The sequence below is a fragment of the Oncorhynchus masou genome, chromosome 3 (genome assembly GCF_036934945.1).
Source record: "Oncorhynchus masou masou isolate Uvic2021 chromosome 3, UVic_Omas_1.1, whole genome shotgun sequence".
Lineage (NCBI taxonomy): Eukaryota > Metazoa > Chordata > Actinopteri > Salmoniformes > Salmonidae > Oncorhynchus > Oncorhynchus masou.
In genome coordinates this window covers 28,645,329-28,661,651 of record NC_088214.1, presented here as the reverse complement: position 1 = coordinate 28,661,651, position 16,323 = coordinate 28,645,329, and the positions used below count along the sequence as shown (strand labels likewise).

General features: G+C 41.0%; 1 protein-coding gene and 1 long non-coding RNA gene across 4 annotated transcripts; both read right to left on the bottom strand.

Moving 5' to 3' along the window:
• Window positions 1–2,571: 2,571 nt before the first annotated feature.
• LOC135514062 (G-protein coupled receptor 54) lies at window positions 2,572–15,934 on the bottom strand. Its single transcript, XM_064937246.1, has 5 exons — window positions 15,662–15,934; window positions 14,692–14,816; window positions 4,339–4,474; window positions 3,984–4,222; window positions 2,572–3,733 (listed from the first exon to the last, which is right to left on the bottom strand). Exons 1-5 carry the CDS (start codon window positions 15,891–15,893, stop codon window positions 3,359–3,361), a joined length of 1,107 nt encoding a protein of 368 aa, XP_064793318.1. The 5' UTR covers window positions 15,894–15,934; the 3' UTR covers window positions 2,572–3,358.
• Window positions 9,948–14,002, bottom strand: LOC135514070 (uncharacterized). 3 transcript variants are annotated; one of them, XR_010451627.1, is made up of 3 exons: window positions 13,651–13,998; window positions 10,714–13,103; window positions 9,948–10,332 (listed from the first exon to the last, which is right to left on the bottom strand). It is a non-coding gene; the product is annotated as an uncharacterized LOC135514070 (long non-coding RNA). The 3 variants fall into 3 exon arrangements; XR_010451626.1 differs by having other exon boundaries at window positions 9,948–10,934; window positions 12,658–13,103; window positions 13,651–13,995; XR_010451625.1 differs by having other exon boundaries at window positions 9,948–13,103; window positions 13,651–14,002.
• Window positions 15,935–16,323: the final 389 nt, after the last annotated feature.

Sequence of the window (16,323 nt, the reverse complement as noted above, 5' to 3'; positions counted from 1 at the left end):
TCTCGCTGTACTTTGCTCCATTCACCTTTCCCTCAATCCTGACTGGTCTCCCAGCCCCTGCTGTTGGAAAACATCCCCACAGCATGATGCTGCCACCACCATGCTTCACCATAGGGATGGTGCCAGGTTTCTTCCAGATGTAATGCTTGTCATTCAGGCCAAAGAGTTAAATCTTGTTTTAAATCAGACCAGAGATGTCTGCATCATTGAAGGTCCCTAAGAACACAGTGGCCGCCATCATTCTTAAATGGAAGAAGTTTGGAACCACCAAGACTCTCCCTAGATTTTTTATTTTATTTGTCACATGCACCAAATACAGACCTTACCCGGCTGCCAACTCTAGGAAGAGTCTTGGTGGTTGCAAACTTCTTCTATTTAAGAATGATGGAGCCCACTGTGTTCTTGGGGACCTTCAATGATGCAGACATTTTTTGGTACCCTTCCCCCAGATCTGTGCCTCGACACAATCCGGTCTCGGAGCTCCACAGACAATTCCTTCGACCTCAAGGTTTGGTTTTTGCACTGTCGACTGTGCACTGGGCTGGTGCTCTCCAGCCCTTTGGCATTTACCAGAGGTGGACTTTAATCAAGTTGAAGAAACATCAAGGATGATTAATGGAAACAGGCTGCACCTGAGCTCAATTGAGTGTCATAGCATAGGGTCTAAATACTTGTGTGTAGATTGGTGAGCGGGAAACATTTTTAAAACTATTTTAAAATAAGGCTGTAATGTAACAAAATGTGGAAAAAGTCAAGGGGTCTGAATACTTTACACACAGTACTGTGCAAAAGTTACTAGGCAGATGTGAAAAATGCTGTAAAGTAAGAATGCGATCAAAAATAGACAGGTTAATAGATTATATTTATCGATTGACAAAATGCAAAGTGTGTGAATAGAAGAAGAATTTACATCAAATCAATATTTGGGGTGACCACCCTTTGCCTTCAAAACAGCATCAATTATTCTTGGTACACAGTTCGAAGGAACTCGGCAGGTCGGTTGCCCCAAACATCTTGGAGAACTAACCACAGTTCTTCTGTGGATTTAGGGAGCCTCAGGTGCTTCTCTCTCTTCACATAATCCCAGACAGACTTGATATTGAGATCATGGCTCTGTGAGGGCCATACTATCACTTCCAGGACTCCTTTTTCTTCTTTCCACTGAAGATAGTTCTTAATGGCATTCGCTGTGTATTTGGGGTCATTGTCATGCTGTAGAATAAATGTTGGGCCAAACAGATGCCTCCTTGATGGTATTGCATGATAGATAAGTATCTGCCTGTACTTCTTAGTATTGAAGAGACCATTAATTCTGACCAAATAGCCAACTCCATTTACAGAAATGCAGCCCCAAACTTGCAAGGAACCTCCACCATGCTTCACTGTTGCCTGCAGACACTCATTCATGCACCGCTCTCCAGCCCTTTGGTGAACAAACTGCCTTCTGCTACAGCCAAATATTTGACTCATCAGTCCACAGTACCTGCTGCCATGTTTCTGCACCCCAGTTCCTGTGTTTTTGTGCATAGTTGATTCGCTTGGCCTTGTTTCCACGTCGGAGGTATGGCTTTTTGGCTGCAAGTCTTCCATGGTCACTTCTGAGCAGACTTCTCCAGACAGTAGATGGGTGTACCAGGGTCCCACTGTTTTCTGCCAATTCTGAGCTGATGGCACTGCTGGACATCTTCAGATAGCGAAGGGAAGCAAGCATGACGTGTCTCATCTGTTGCAGTAAGTTTCCTTGGCCGACCACTGCGTCTACGGTCCTCAACGTTGCCCGTTTCTTTGTGCTTCTTCAAAAGAGCTTGGACAGCACATCTGGAAACCCCTGTCTGCCTTGACATGTCTGTCTGGGAGAGACCTTGCTGATGCAGTATAACTACCTTGTGTCTTGTTGCTGTGCTCAGTCTTGCCATGGTGTATGACTTTTGACAGTAAACTGTCTTCAGCAACCTCACCTTGTTAACTGAGTTTGGCTGTTCCTCATCCAGTTTTTTTATTCCTCCTACACAGCTGTTTCTGTTTCAGTTAATGATTGTGTTTCAACCTACATATCATTTACATATTGAATTGATGATTATTAGCACCTGTTTGGTATAATTGTTTAATCAAACACCTGACTTGACTATATGCCTACAAACTCCCTTTGTGCAAGTGTACCTAGAAGAATTTATGCTGTTTTGAAGGCAAAGGGTGGTCACACCAAATATGGATTTGATTTATTCAATCACTTTGCATTTTGTTAATTTATAAATATAATCTATTAACATGCCTTTTAACATATATTTTTTTAAAGCATTCTTACTTTACAGCATTTTCACACCTACCCAAAATGTTTGCACAGACTGTATATATAATGAAAGTTGCAAAGACTTCACCCTGTACAGATTCAACTGAAAATGTCCAAGATGAACTAGCTAGCTAGCTTGATAAACAGTGCTGACAATTCAATTTGGGCTAGCTAGTTAAATTATACAGCCAACGTTTTGTCTATATTGATGCTGTTACAATAACCAAACAGTTGGATAAACAAATAATTTGTGAAACCATGTGTAACGTATACAGCAGGAGTCAGGAAGCAGAAGGTGAGTTTAATAATACAATTCTAAACAATAACAAACATAAGCCACATACTGACTGTGCGAGAGAACAATACCACCTAATGACTGATGACAAGTGAGGGCTAAATAAAGGGGGAGTAATCAAGGAGCAAATGATGAGCAGGTGTGTGCAATGTGAGTTGCCAGGACCGGTGGTTTGTTGACCGGCGACGTCGAGCACTGGAGGGAGGAAGCAGGAATGACACCATGATGTGATGTATGACAGGATTGGAAGTTGCATGCAATTTCAATTAGGTTTGAATTGTTTTGTATATCAGCAAATATGATTGAGATAATGTCACTGCATCCATGTTGCTAGACTTTTTCAAAGAACAGTCAGTCAAGGTGAGCTCCCCGCCCACTCAGCCTACTCGCTCCAATCAGTATGTCTTTTCAGACTTCCTGGTTTGACAAGAGAGAAATTTGAGCATTTTTATCAGGAAAAAATATCATGGGTTTTATTTTATATGGGAACCAGAATGACTGTTCGGGACCTTTAATGTCCTTTCAAGTCTGTGATATCAGAACAGAGCAGGATCAGTCAGATTTTGTAGAATTGCAAACAAACACATCAAATGCCATTTTAAAATGCTGGTTCCACCAGGCGTTGGCCTTCAGAACAGTGTGATTTCACAGCAGGCTATGTTGAGCAGTGTGCATTCACAGCAGTCTGTCATGTGTATGTTTGTTTGTGTGCACAGTGAACTGAATCTCCAGCAGCTCTGTCCCCCGGAAGCTCACTCCGACCATGGCTCATTTCATTTCCCATCGTTGTTGCCTTCCTCTGCAGCAACTAACTTGATTTCTGCATTAGCCACGCGTGACATGACACTGCTGTCTCTAACTTTGTGTTTGAACAGGAAGGGGAAAGTCTTCTTGAAAGACTTGCGGAAACTGGCTCCCATGAAGCCGTAAACGATTGGGTTGATGGAGGAGTTAGCGTAGGACATGCAGTTAGCCCAGGTCTTGATCTTATAGGTGGCGTAGTTGACCCTGTAGTTGGGGTAGAAGGACTGGAACAGGGCGAAGAGCTGGATAGGCCCCCAGCAGATGGTGAATAGCAGGACAATCACCACCACCATCTTGGAGATCTTACTCCTCAGAGTGACAGTCCTCTCAGACAACAGGTGGACCTGTGGTAGAAATGTTGAAGTTATCTCACTACCACTGTGATGGGCTTAGAAATGACCCAAACTGTATGTAGTTCAAATCATGGCCACAGGCTAAGGGTCTATATGAACATACTGTAGAATATCTGAAAATCGGAAGGGATCCAAATATGAACTCATGCTTTCATTGTGTAACCTTGACAAAGGAGTGCACCTATTAAAGTTATAAACTGTCATAAAGGAACACCCAAAGAAAGTAATGTTCTTTCCATACCTGGTAATTATTGTCTACTGGTTCCACTGACGGCTGGCCCACCCTCTTCAGCATGAGTGTGTAGCAGAAGGAGATGGTGATGACGGGTAGTAGGTAGGCAGCTATGAACTGGTACAGGATGAAAGCCCTCTCCTGGGTCTTTGAGGGAAACCTCTCCATGCAGTAGTGTCTTGGTCCATACCAGTAGCCCTCCTCAATTCTCTGGTACATGAAAATCGGGGTGGATAGAATGAAGGAACCTTTAAAAAACAACATTTCATTAGTTGAATTTTGTAGAAAATGTTAGTGTTCACAATGCGTTGAACCAAAAATCCATGGTTTGCTATAAGTTCAGGTAGGGTAGCATCTGACTTACCGATCCATATGCAGATGCTAACTATCATGGCGACTCGTGTAGTGCGATGGCGTAAGGACTTCAGGGGGTAGACTGTGACATAGCAGCGGTCCCCACTCATAGCAGTGAGTGTAATGCAGGTGGCTTGAACAGTCACCTGAGAAAACAAAGTAACAAAATAATCTTGGCTGTTTGCAGGTGAAACAAGTATTTTACATCTGCCTGCCCTCACACTGGGAAGTAATGGAAATGATGAGCATATAATGAGAACATTTTACTTTACGAAGAAATGTATCTCAAATCATTATTCACTTATCCTCCTCGGTTAAGTGTCATTCACATTATTTTATGAATGTATAGGATAAAAGTACAAACAATCTAGTTTCTTTCACACAGAATTAATCAAATAATTTTGAATTTGGACATCAATTCCCCATAATAAAACTTCAATGGTTGCAATGATGCCTTCGAGGGTCGGTGACAATCTGTGTTAACAGACAAGCAGGTTCTAAACCATGTATTGTTGTTACACATCACTCAGAGTGGGAGTTGTGAGCTAGTTCAGTGTCACTACAGGACTTGATCTGTCTAGCGCCCTTGTCTTTCATTGAAGAGCAAAAGGGGGTCTGTTCCGGTGTTCATCTTTGATCCGAAGATAAGTGCCCTACACTTATCATAATGTAGGAACAGAATACATTAGCCTCCTGAACAAAGAGAACCACTGCATGTGGGTTGAAAAATAAAAATAAAATAAATTTACAATCAACATATTAACACAAAACAGCAAAGAATTCCAACTGATATTAAAATGGTTTCAAAAACGTTTGCATTAATTAATCCTCCCACGTACCTTCCACTTACACACTGCCCGCAAAAAAAGTATTTCCTTTGCATATACACTGCACCATTCCCCTAACCCCATATCACAATTCGTGCCACCCATAAGTGAGAAACCTACATGCCAAATATAGACCATATATAGTGTTCTCCACAGATTATAGAAAAGAGCAAAAGCTCTGAACTATCTGTTCAGACCCTAGTCTTACCTCCCTACCTACAGGTTATGGAACATTTCTCCAGTAGGTTTCCTCAAGGAGAACGCCTCAAATTGCATGTCAAAGATGATAATAACAAAAACACTGTAGGAAATACATCAGTAATATCTAAAATCACTACAGTAAATACTACAGAATACAAGTCTGCAAAACACTACAGTAAATACAATCCGCAAAAACATTACATGAATTACCATAGTATATACTAGTTATTTTACTACTGCATTTATTCTATAGTTAACTGTAAAGACTAGAGTGTACTTCAGTAAATATTACAGTATTCACTGCAAAAACACTACAGTGAATATTATATTAGACTGAACAAAATATAAACACAACATGTAAAGTATTGGTCCCTTGTTTCATAAGCTGAAATAAAAGATCCCAGAAATGTTTGATATTATGCACAAAAAGCTTATTTCTAAAAAATGTTGTGCACAAATGTTTACATCCCTGTCAGTGAGAATTTCTCCTTTGCCAAGATAATCCATCCACCAGACAGGTGTGGCATATACAGAAGCTGATTAAACAGCACGGCCATTACACAGGTGCACCTTGTGCTGGGGACAATAAAAGGCCACACTAAAATGTGTAGTTTTGTCACACAACACAATGTCACAGATGTCTAAAGTTTTGAGTGAGCGTACTGACTGCAGGAATATCCACCAGTTTTTGCCAAAGAATTTAACGTTAATTTCTCTACCATAAGCAACATCCAATGTCATTTTAACAAATTTGGCAGTACGTCCAACCGGCCTCACAATCGCAGACCAGGTGTAACCACACCAGCCCAGGACCTCCACATCTGGCTTGAGACCAGCCACCCGGACAGTTGATGAAACTGTGGGTTTGCACAACCAAAGAATTTCTGTACAAATTGTCAGACACCGTCAGACACAGTCTCAGGGAGCTCATCCTCAATAGGGTCTTGACCTGACTGCAGTTCGGCGTCGTAACCAACTTCAATGGGCAAGTGTTCACCTTCGATGGCCACTGGCAAGCTGTTCTTCACAGATTAATCCCAATTTCAACTGTACCGAGCAGATGGCAGATGTGTGTGTGTGTGTGTGTGTGTGGTTTGCTAACGTCAATGTTGTGAACAGAGTGCCCCATGATGGCGGTGGGGTTATGGTATGGGCAGGCATAAACTACGGACAACAAACACAATTGCAGTTTATCAATGTCAATTTGAATGCAGAGATACCATGACAAAATCCTGAGGCCCATTGTCGTGCCATTCATCCTCCACCATCACCTCATGTTTCAGCATGATAATGCATGGCCCCATGTCGCAAGGATCTGTACACAATTCCTGGAAGCTGAAAATGTCTCAGTTTTGCCATGGCCTCCTTACTCACCAGACATGCCACCCATTGAGCATGTTTTGGATGCTCTGGATCGACATGTACGCCAGCGTGTTACAGTTCCCCCCAATGTCCAGCAACTTCACACAGCCATTGAAGAGTGGGACAACATTGCACAGGCCACAATCAACAGCCTGATCAACTCTATGAGATGTGTCACACTGCATGAGGCAAATGGTGGTCACACCAGATACTGACTGGTTATCTGATCCACGCCCCTATCATATCTGTAATTCCCATTCATGTGAAATCCATAGATTAGGGCCTAATGAATTTATTTAAATTGACATTTCTTTATATGAACTCTAACATTTTAGAAATTATTGCATATTTCATTTATATTTTTGTTCAGTGTATTTATACCGTTGTATACTATAGTAATTTTTTATGTGGGTGTACAGCAGCAGGGATATTAGCATTTGTGGGGGAGTAAATTATCGATTCGACTGCCAAAAATATACATCATGGAGAGAGCTGGTCCTTTTGAAAAAGAAGAAAAAGCTTAAAGGACTCAGGAGACTGAAAAGATTTGGCATGGGTCCCCAGATCCTCAAAAAGTTCTACAGCTGTACAAATTGAGAGCATCCTGACCGGTTGCATCACTGCCCTGGTGTAACAGTTTTGCTTCCGTCCCTCTCCTCGCCCCTACCTGGGCTCAAACCAGAAACCCACTGCACACATCAACAACTGCCTCCCACAAAGCATCGTTAACTATCGCTCCACAAAAGCCACAGCCCTTGCAGAGCAAGGGAAGCAACTACTTCAAGGTCTCAAGAGCGATTGACCTCACCGATTGAAATGCTATTAGCGTCCACCCCGCTAACCATTTCACACCGGTTACACTGGTATGGCAACTGCTCGGCATCTGACCGTAGTGCCCAGTGCCTCACTGGGGTGAAGCTTCCTGACATCCAGGACCTACAGTGCCTTGCGAAAGTATTCGGCCCCCTTGAACTTTGCGACCTTTTGCCACATTTCAGGCTTCAAACATAAAGATATAAAACTGTATTTTTTTGTGAAGAATCAACAACAAGTGGGACACAATCTTGAAGTGGAACGACATTTATTGGATATTTCAAACTTTTTTAACAAATCAAAAACTGAAAAATTGGGCATGTAAAATTATTCAGCCCCCTTAAGTTAATACTTTGTAGCGCCACCTTTTGCTGCGATTACAGCTGTAAGTCGCTTGGGGTATGTCTCTATCAGTTTTGCACATCGAGAGACTGAAATTTTTTTCCCATTCCTCCTTGCAAAACAGCTCGAGCTCAGTGAGGTTGGATGGAGAGCATTTGTGAACAGCAGTTTTCAGTTCTTTCCACAGATTCTCGATTGGATTCAGGTCGCAAAGTTCAAGGGGGCCGAATACTTTCGCAAGGCACTGTATATATTAGGCCAGTGTCAGAGGAAGGCCCAAAAAAATGCTCAAAGACTCCAGTCCCCCAAGTCATAGACTGTTCTCTCTCACTTTACAAATTACCTCGACTAACCTGTACCCTTGCACATTGACCGCCTGTATATAGCCTCGTTATTGTTGTCCTTTTCTTGTTTATTTAGTAAATAGTTTCTTAACTCTACTTCTTGAACTGTATTGATGGTTAAGGGCTTGTAAAGTACGCATTTTTACGGTAAGGTCTACACCTGTTGTATTCAGAGCATGTGACTAATAAGATTTGATAGAGTCTATGTAGAAGTTGTTTTGCGCATTTAGTCATGATTTTCAAACCTTCACATAATAATAATACATTTATTTGCGCCTTTCAAGATACCCACAGACACATTATGTTTCGCACTCCTTAAATTGAGACATTTCAGATATATTTCCAATGGAATGTCCCTGGTTCAATATAGTTCAGATCAACACAATGAAATGTGTTGATAACATCCTGTGGCTTGCTGACTTGTAAAGCCAAGGTCATTCAGTGAAAGCCCTGGTTTAATGAGATGTTTGGGATTGGCAAAGCTCACAGGAACCCCCTGGTGGCTGATGACGGTTCATGTGATGAAGAGAGGTCTGACTGACAATAGTGTGGTGCATGTTGCTAAAACCTCTCTTCTACCTTGCTCATCATTGCATTTTTGCACCTTCACTTTTGTACTGTGTTTTTGACAGACTTCTGTGTCTATAAAATATCAATACTCTGTACTGTGGTGAAAATTAAACACTCTACACTGACAGCTGGGATTGGATCCTAGGATAGGTGTCTCTGTCCATCTACGCTCGGAATTTTAGTAATTTGACAATCCAACAGATTAGTTTTAATCATGCAAACCTGCTTGAAGCTGTGGTTAACCGCAAGTCTGATGGACTGTTGGTCTCTTTTTTTTTTACGGAGAAAGGACATTCTTTATATAGACTGATTCATCATTCACTTGCCCAAATTAAGTCATGATTCATAACCAACCAGTCTTATGTTATACTGATTGCACTATACATTTGTGCGTGTACATATGGTTGTCCTTGTTTGATAGAGCTATTGGACATCTTTTAGCAATTCATTGCTAAATATACAATACATTTTTCCAGTCTCTGAAGGACTACAACTTGTGTATCAGCTACATGGTAGATTAAAAAAAACATGAGCTGGTGCACACACAGAATAATAGTTTGCGTGGAGGTGCTGACTAACAGCGAACAAACGATCAAAATAAAGAAAGTCGCACACTCCATGTGTAATCTCCCAGCAATTTAATGGGTATTAACCAACATTTCGGCATCACTGTGCCTTCTTCAGGTTGACCCTGAAGGCACAGTGATGCTGAAACGTTGGTTAATACCCATTACATTGCTGGGAGATTACACAGTGTGCGACTTTATTTTGATAGTTTATATCAGCTACATGGTGACATTCAACCATACATGTTTCAACCGGAATATAGCAAAAAGGATTTGAGACAGAGCTGGACTTTGCTAATGTTAGCCCAGCTACAGCCGATGCCAGGACCAAGAGGGCAGATGACCGATATGATGCCTAATTAATAAAGTTAGCCCACTGGCTAACTTTAGTTTATCTACTGAAACGCATATTGTGTGTTGCTGGCTAACATAATAGTATGTTACAGTGGTGGGGGAAATACAATTATTTTTATGCTTGCTAACTTAGCTAGGTATCTACAGTGCCTCTGCAAAGTATTCAGACCCCTCGACTTTTTCCACATTTTGTTACAGCCTTATGCTAAAATTAAGTCAATCGTTTTTCCCACCACAATATCCCATGACAAAGCAAACAGTTTATTTTTTGTTGCTGTTGCTAATTTACAAAAAACGAACAGAAATATCACATTTACATAAGTATTAAAGATCCTTTACTCAGTACTTTGTTGAAGCACCTTTGGCAGCAATTACAGCATAGGGTCTTCTTGGGTATGATGGTACAAGCATGGCACACCTGTATTTTGGGGAGTTCCCCCCCCCCCCATTCTTCTCTGCAGATCCTGTCAAGCACTGTCAGGTTGGATGGGTAGCATTGCTGCACAGCTATTTTCAGGTCTCTTACAGAGATATTGGATTGGGTTCAAGTCCAGGCTCTGGCTGGGCCACTTAAGGACATTTAGAGACTTGTCCCGAAGCTACTCCTGCACTGAACTGTGCCACACTGTTAATAAAAAAAAAAATGGATGTTACATTTACCATATAACATTGCTGTTGAATACCCAGTAGCATTAAATAGTGTACACTACCCTGCATTTTTTATTTTGACATATCTGGACGCCAAGCATGTTTTATGCTATAGAGCCCTGTACAGCTTATATAAATATCTTCTGTGAATCCATAAAGGCAGACAAATTTAGAAGACTGATATAAAATATCCATATTTATTTTCTAGTGGTTCTACATGGTCTTTTGCTGCGCTACACAAATTGCATTTACAAAGGCAGACCAATTCTGATATTCTTCCCATTAATTGGCCTTTTCAGAACTGATCTGATTATAACAAAATAACAATTTGTGGAAAGAAATATCAGAATTGGGCTACCTGTGTAAACGCAGCCATAGTCCTTTATCTGGCTTCGGTACACTGGCAGTGGTGTTCAGCATGGTGGGCTGGGGAAGCTGAGACTCTGTGCTTATGACGAATGGTCTTGTCCTCTCTGCGGTGAACGGTCAGCTGGATAAGACTCTGACGAAAGTGGCGGAGGGCTTCTTAAAACACATGTTTGGGCCTCTTGCAGAATATTTGCTGGTCCTGCAAGTCTCCTGTCAAGACATGGTTGTGATGTTAGCATTTTATATTTTTGGAAGGGACGTAGGGTAACACGCCTTTGTTGGTAAAGGTGTCAACCAAATGGGACCGGCTAGCTTATTGTTAAGGGCCAATGAGGGAACATTGGGAGCTGCCTTTGAGAGGAAAGATCAGTCAACCAAGTGAATGGGCTGGGGTGCTAAAGAATGGGTGAAAAGTCTTAGGAGGGCAATTCTTACACAGGGAGTTTGAGGAGAAATGGCACCTCAATCACTGATACACAACAATACATTTACTTTCTAAGCCAGCATTTCCAAACTCAGTCCTGGGAACCCAAAGGAGTGTACACTTTGGTTTTTGCCATAGCATGACATAGCTGATTAGAATAACCAAAGCTTGATGAAGATTTCATTATTTGAATCACTTGTGTATTGCTAAGGCAACTACCAAAACATGCACCCCTTGGGATCCCCAGGGCCAAGTTTAGGAAACGATGGTCTAAGCACCACCCTGCAAAACCAAAAACCCCTTCCTCATCTCAAAGTACTGTCTGTAAACCTCCCCCAGGCCATTGACACATAATTCTGGTCAATAGTAGCCATTTGCAGGGGCTTTTTGTAGACATGTCTGTGTACTGTGTTTTGAGAAGAATGAAGTGGTTGTGTTATTACTGTTGTAGTCTTGATTTTATACCTTTCAGTGTCCCAAAATCTTGTTGTGCTCCATAACCTTAAGGTGTGTCTGCTCCCTCATGCTTGTGTACTCAAAATTACAACACTTTGGGGGGTATGCTTCAGCAGGGCACCATAGAATAACTCCAGATTAGAGGTCGACCGATTATGATTTTTCAACGCCGATACCTATTATTGGAGGACCAAAAAGGCCAATATTTATTTATTTGTAATAATGACAATTACAACCATACTGAATGAACACTTATTTTAACTTAATATAATACATCAATAAAATCAATTTAGCCTCAAGTAAATAATGAAACGTTCAATTTGGTTTAAATAATGCAAAAACAAAGTGTTGGAGAAGTAAGTAAAAGTGCAATATGTGCCATTTAAGAAAGCTAACGTTTATGTTCCTTGCTCAGAACATATGAAAGCTGGTGGTTCCTTTTAACATGAGTCTTCAATATTCCCAGGTAAGAAGTTTTAGGTTGTAGTTATTATAGGACTATTTCCTTCTATACCATTTGTATTTCATTAACCTTTGACTATTGGATGTTCTTATAGTCACTTTAGGATTGCCAGTGTAACAATATAGCTTCCGTCCCTCTCCTCGCTCCTCCCTGGGCTCGAACCAGGAACACATCGACAACAGCCACACTCGAAGCAGCGTTACCCATGCAGAGCAAGGGAAACAACCACAGGCTCAGAGCGATTGACGTTTTGAAACGCTATTAGCGCGAGCTAACTAGCTAGCCATTTCACATCGGTTACACCAGCCTCATCTCAGGAGTTGATAGGCTTGAAGTCATAAACAGTGCAATGCTTGACGCACAACGAAGAGCTGCTGGCAAAACGCACGAAAGTGCTGTTTGAATTAATGTTTACGCGCCTGCTTCTGCCTACCACCGCTCAGTCAGATACTTAGATACCTGTATGCTCAGTCAGATTATATGCAACGCAGGACACGCTAGATAATATCTAGTAATATCAACCATGTGTAGTTAACTAGTGATTATGATTGTTTTTTATAAGATAAGTTTAATGCTAGCTAGCAACTTACCTTGGCTTACTGCATTCGCGTAACAGGCAGTGTGGAGATCGAGAGAGGCAGGTCGTTATTGCGTTGGACAAGTTAACTGTAAGGTTGCAAGATTGGATCGCCCAAGCTGACAAGGTAAACATCTGTTCTGCCCTTGAACAAGGCAGTTACCCCACTGTTCTCCAGTAGGCCGTCATTGTAAATAAGAATTTGTTCTTAACCGACTTGCCTAGTTAAAAAGGTAAAAATAATAAAATATTATTAATTGCATGGTCTGGAAGGTACTCTGTGGTCCTCTGGTTACCTTTAACCACCTGTAACCCCATAACAAGCAAAACAAAAACTACCCAATTCATGTTAATACCATGTGTACTTTAAATTGAGCTCTCTTAGTCGTCAGCTTGTAAATATTTTTGCCAACTTGCCTTCACCTGCAGAGTTGGGGTTGGAAGCCGATTCTGTACCACCTACAACAAAATGCACAACAATATACAATTTAACCACCCCACTAATTGTACTGATCTCTATTAGCCTGGCTAGTTTACGGAACCGAACATGGACATTTCAATATTGTCTGCTATCTAGCTTCATTAAGTTTGTCAGCAAAATGTATATCCAGCTGAGACTAGATGACAACCAACCATAGACGATTACACATTTCAATACTGCTAACGTTATCAACACACAGAGTGAGTTAGCTATGTCGACAATTCTATTCTTACTAAAGGAGTGTTTTCCAGGCAAGGGGGAATAGATAGCTACCCGATTGCGCTAATCTTATTTGCTAAAATGATGTAGTTTACGTTGGTCAAAGATATAAAACATGTTTACTCTGCTGAAGGTAGTTAACAGTCTAGCAGTGACTACCATGGCATAGGCGAAATTGATTGACAGTGCGCATACTAAAAAAGATAGCTAACGTTATGATTTAGCTGATGGCTTGCGGAGTCCTATAGTATACAGCACTGTAACGTCAGCTAGCTAGTCCAGCAAGGCTAGTTAATATTAGGTTACCTCTTATCGAGAATCTTGCATTTTGTTGTGAAGGAAATAAAAAATACAAAATCGATGGTATCGCATCACTTCTCAGCTGTCGTCGAAATGGATTCCCCAACAGTTCAGCCTGAAAACACCTCTGATAATCTTTGGTCACCTTAATAATGCGCGCCATCATTCTCGATAGCCGCAAGCCACTGACAGCATCCGGGGAAATCTCTGGGAGGTTGCACGGTGAAAGATGACTCATTTTCGCTCGTTTTTAATGAGCACAGAACACCACACAGGCGTAATGACAAACGTAAGTGAAAAACAGGTCTACGGAAGTTCTGAGATTGCTGTGTTGTTCGTCAGTACACAATGCCATATTTTTTTGTTTTTTTGTCGGCATGCCCCAATCTACTTTTGCGGGCGGTTTACTATGACTTCGTGGTTTACCATGAGCAGACAAATACACAGGAGGAAGTCGAAACTTCCTGATTCTACCAGTGAAATTAAAACGTGTTCGTTCTAGCTTGTGGTTTGGATAATTGTGATGTTTATGATAAAAACGTAATGTTGTTAAATATAGTAATGACTATATGCCGTGGTGAAGCCAGGGTGAAATTCCCCTTTAACCAACCTGTCTCCAAATGGAGTAGGAGCATATAAAGATGATCAGATAAACCGGGCATTTTGATTTCATTTATCAACCTGATTGCTTTAATATAAAACAATAAAAAACATATATTGGTATTCAAATTGCATTTAAAAACACTATGTTGAAAAATGAGCATGAACCTCTCACCAGGTAAATGAAATTGCACTGCAAGTTCAATATTGCAGTTATGGAATTTAATTGAGTACAGCCTGGCACCAGACGGAAAAAAATGTATTATTCAGACTAATAGGACAAGTACCTCAGGTGTCCAGTCGAGGGGAATGCTACCCAAATGACATTATGGTGAGAAATTCCATCATTGCATGCACAGCAAATATATTTTGGCTGTTTGTTATCTAATATTAAAAACTGATAGAAGTTTGTGACCAGAGGCAATGTGTTTTATTGAAATGATTTACCTGTTGTAGAAAGGCAACAAATTTGCACATGAAGTCCCCAAATACCCACCCAGGAAGTGGGTAGAGAGTGGCTGTGAACGGGACACAACACACCAGGAAGATGATGTCTGTGGCAGCCAAGTTAGCTGTAGAAATAAGCTCAGTTAGGAGGGAACTCATTCATTTCTTACTGATTAACACACTTTTGCAACATAAAATAACCATTTGAACATTTGAGTCATAACGCTATTAATTTTAATAAATACCTCGTTGTGTTAAAAGAGTCAAAGGGATGTCACCAAGTATTTTGGCATTGGCATCAAAGAGCTAATTTATTTCACAAAAATCAGAAAGCTAAATATATATAATTGTTTCACTGCCATGGAGTAGTCTTATCACTGCAGGTGGACAGGACCTGCTGGGCTTGAATGTTGCCACCCATGGAGATATTAGTCAGTCAGGTCAAATACACACGCACAAACACACACACAGATATTTGCGCACATCACGTGCACTCACACAAACATGCATGTTGATGCCATTGTTATTTATAAGCACAGAGATAATAATGCTGTCCACATTCATGGTTAATTGAACTCCATTGATGTATCACGTCTCCACTCCACACATGCATTTCCAATGTCAAACAAGATCCATTATTTAGTATAGACACATGATCCCTATATTTAATATTTAGTCTGTATAGGTACATTCACCAGACTATGGAAATGGTTACTATCGACAATATTAATTTACAGTCATCAAAATAAAAAGACTAATACAGTCATTAAGGCTGAATGATTATAGAGGCATTATTAGTCCTAGTTTACAGTGAAAATAAATTATTTATCTGGGCAACATACATAACATAACATTGACTGTGACAGTAACACATACAGAACAAGTTTCACGACAATCCACAAGAATAATAATGTTCTGGGTATTATAAATGGAAAAACCTTTGTAACTGTGAGGGAAAACGTTTGCTTACCTATGTAGAAGTTGGTGGCAGTCCTCATCTGCCTGTGTTTGGAGATTACATAGATTACCAGAGAGTTCCCGATGAGCCCCACCAGCATGATGAGAGCGAAGAAGAGAGGCACCAGCCAGGCGTCCGTCAGGAATGGGTGCTCCCCCTCCTCCGGATTCTCCAGAGAAGCATTCAGCTCAGACGCATTGAACCACATCAGGACTGTAGAATTCCACACGTCTGGAGGGAACATCTTTATGTGTGAAAAGAAGTCGAAGATCTTCAAATGTAGCCTTGGGGTGATAACTTGTGTATAATAAATCCCTTTTAACTACTGAAAAGGAAAATTATATCTGTCCAGATAACATTGGGGAGTCATGAAGGCTCAGGTGGTGATGTGTTCTTAGGAGTCCCTAGATCTGTCTATGGTAAGAATGTCTATGGTTAGAATGAGTCTGACTGTAGGGTAGACTTCTGTTGAGCACACAGCTGCCTCCTAAACTGCTTCTACTCAAGGACAAAATCCTGTTGGCTTTATACTGAGCAGGGACGCACGTGGCAACTGCCTGATTGTCGAATAAATAGGTGATGTCAGGTCTCCTAGCAACATTTTCCCTATCCAGAGTTTGGTACCTCATACACTCTACTTTCAATGCAGTCGGAAGCTGTCTTATCATATGATA

Excerpts from the sequence above, each read along its gene's own strand:
- LOC135514062 (XM_064937246.1), bottom strand. The coding sequence starts at position 15,893 with ATGTTCCCTCCAGACGTGTGGAATTCTACAGTCCTGATGTGGTTCAAT. Across the intron at positions 14,817-15,661 it reads TGCCACCAACTTCTACATAG|CTAACTTGGCTGCCACAGAC; the intron begins GTAAGCAAACGT and ends TTATTTCTACAG. Across the intron at positions 4,475-14,691 it reads TTGTTGCCTTTCTACAACAG|GTGACTGTTCAAGCCACCTG; the intron begins GTAAATCATTTC and ends TTGTTTTCTCAG.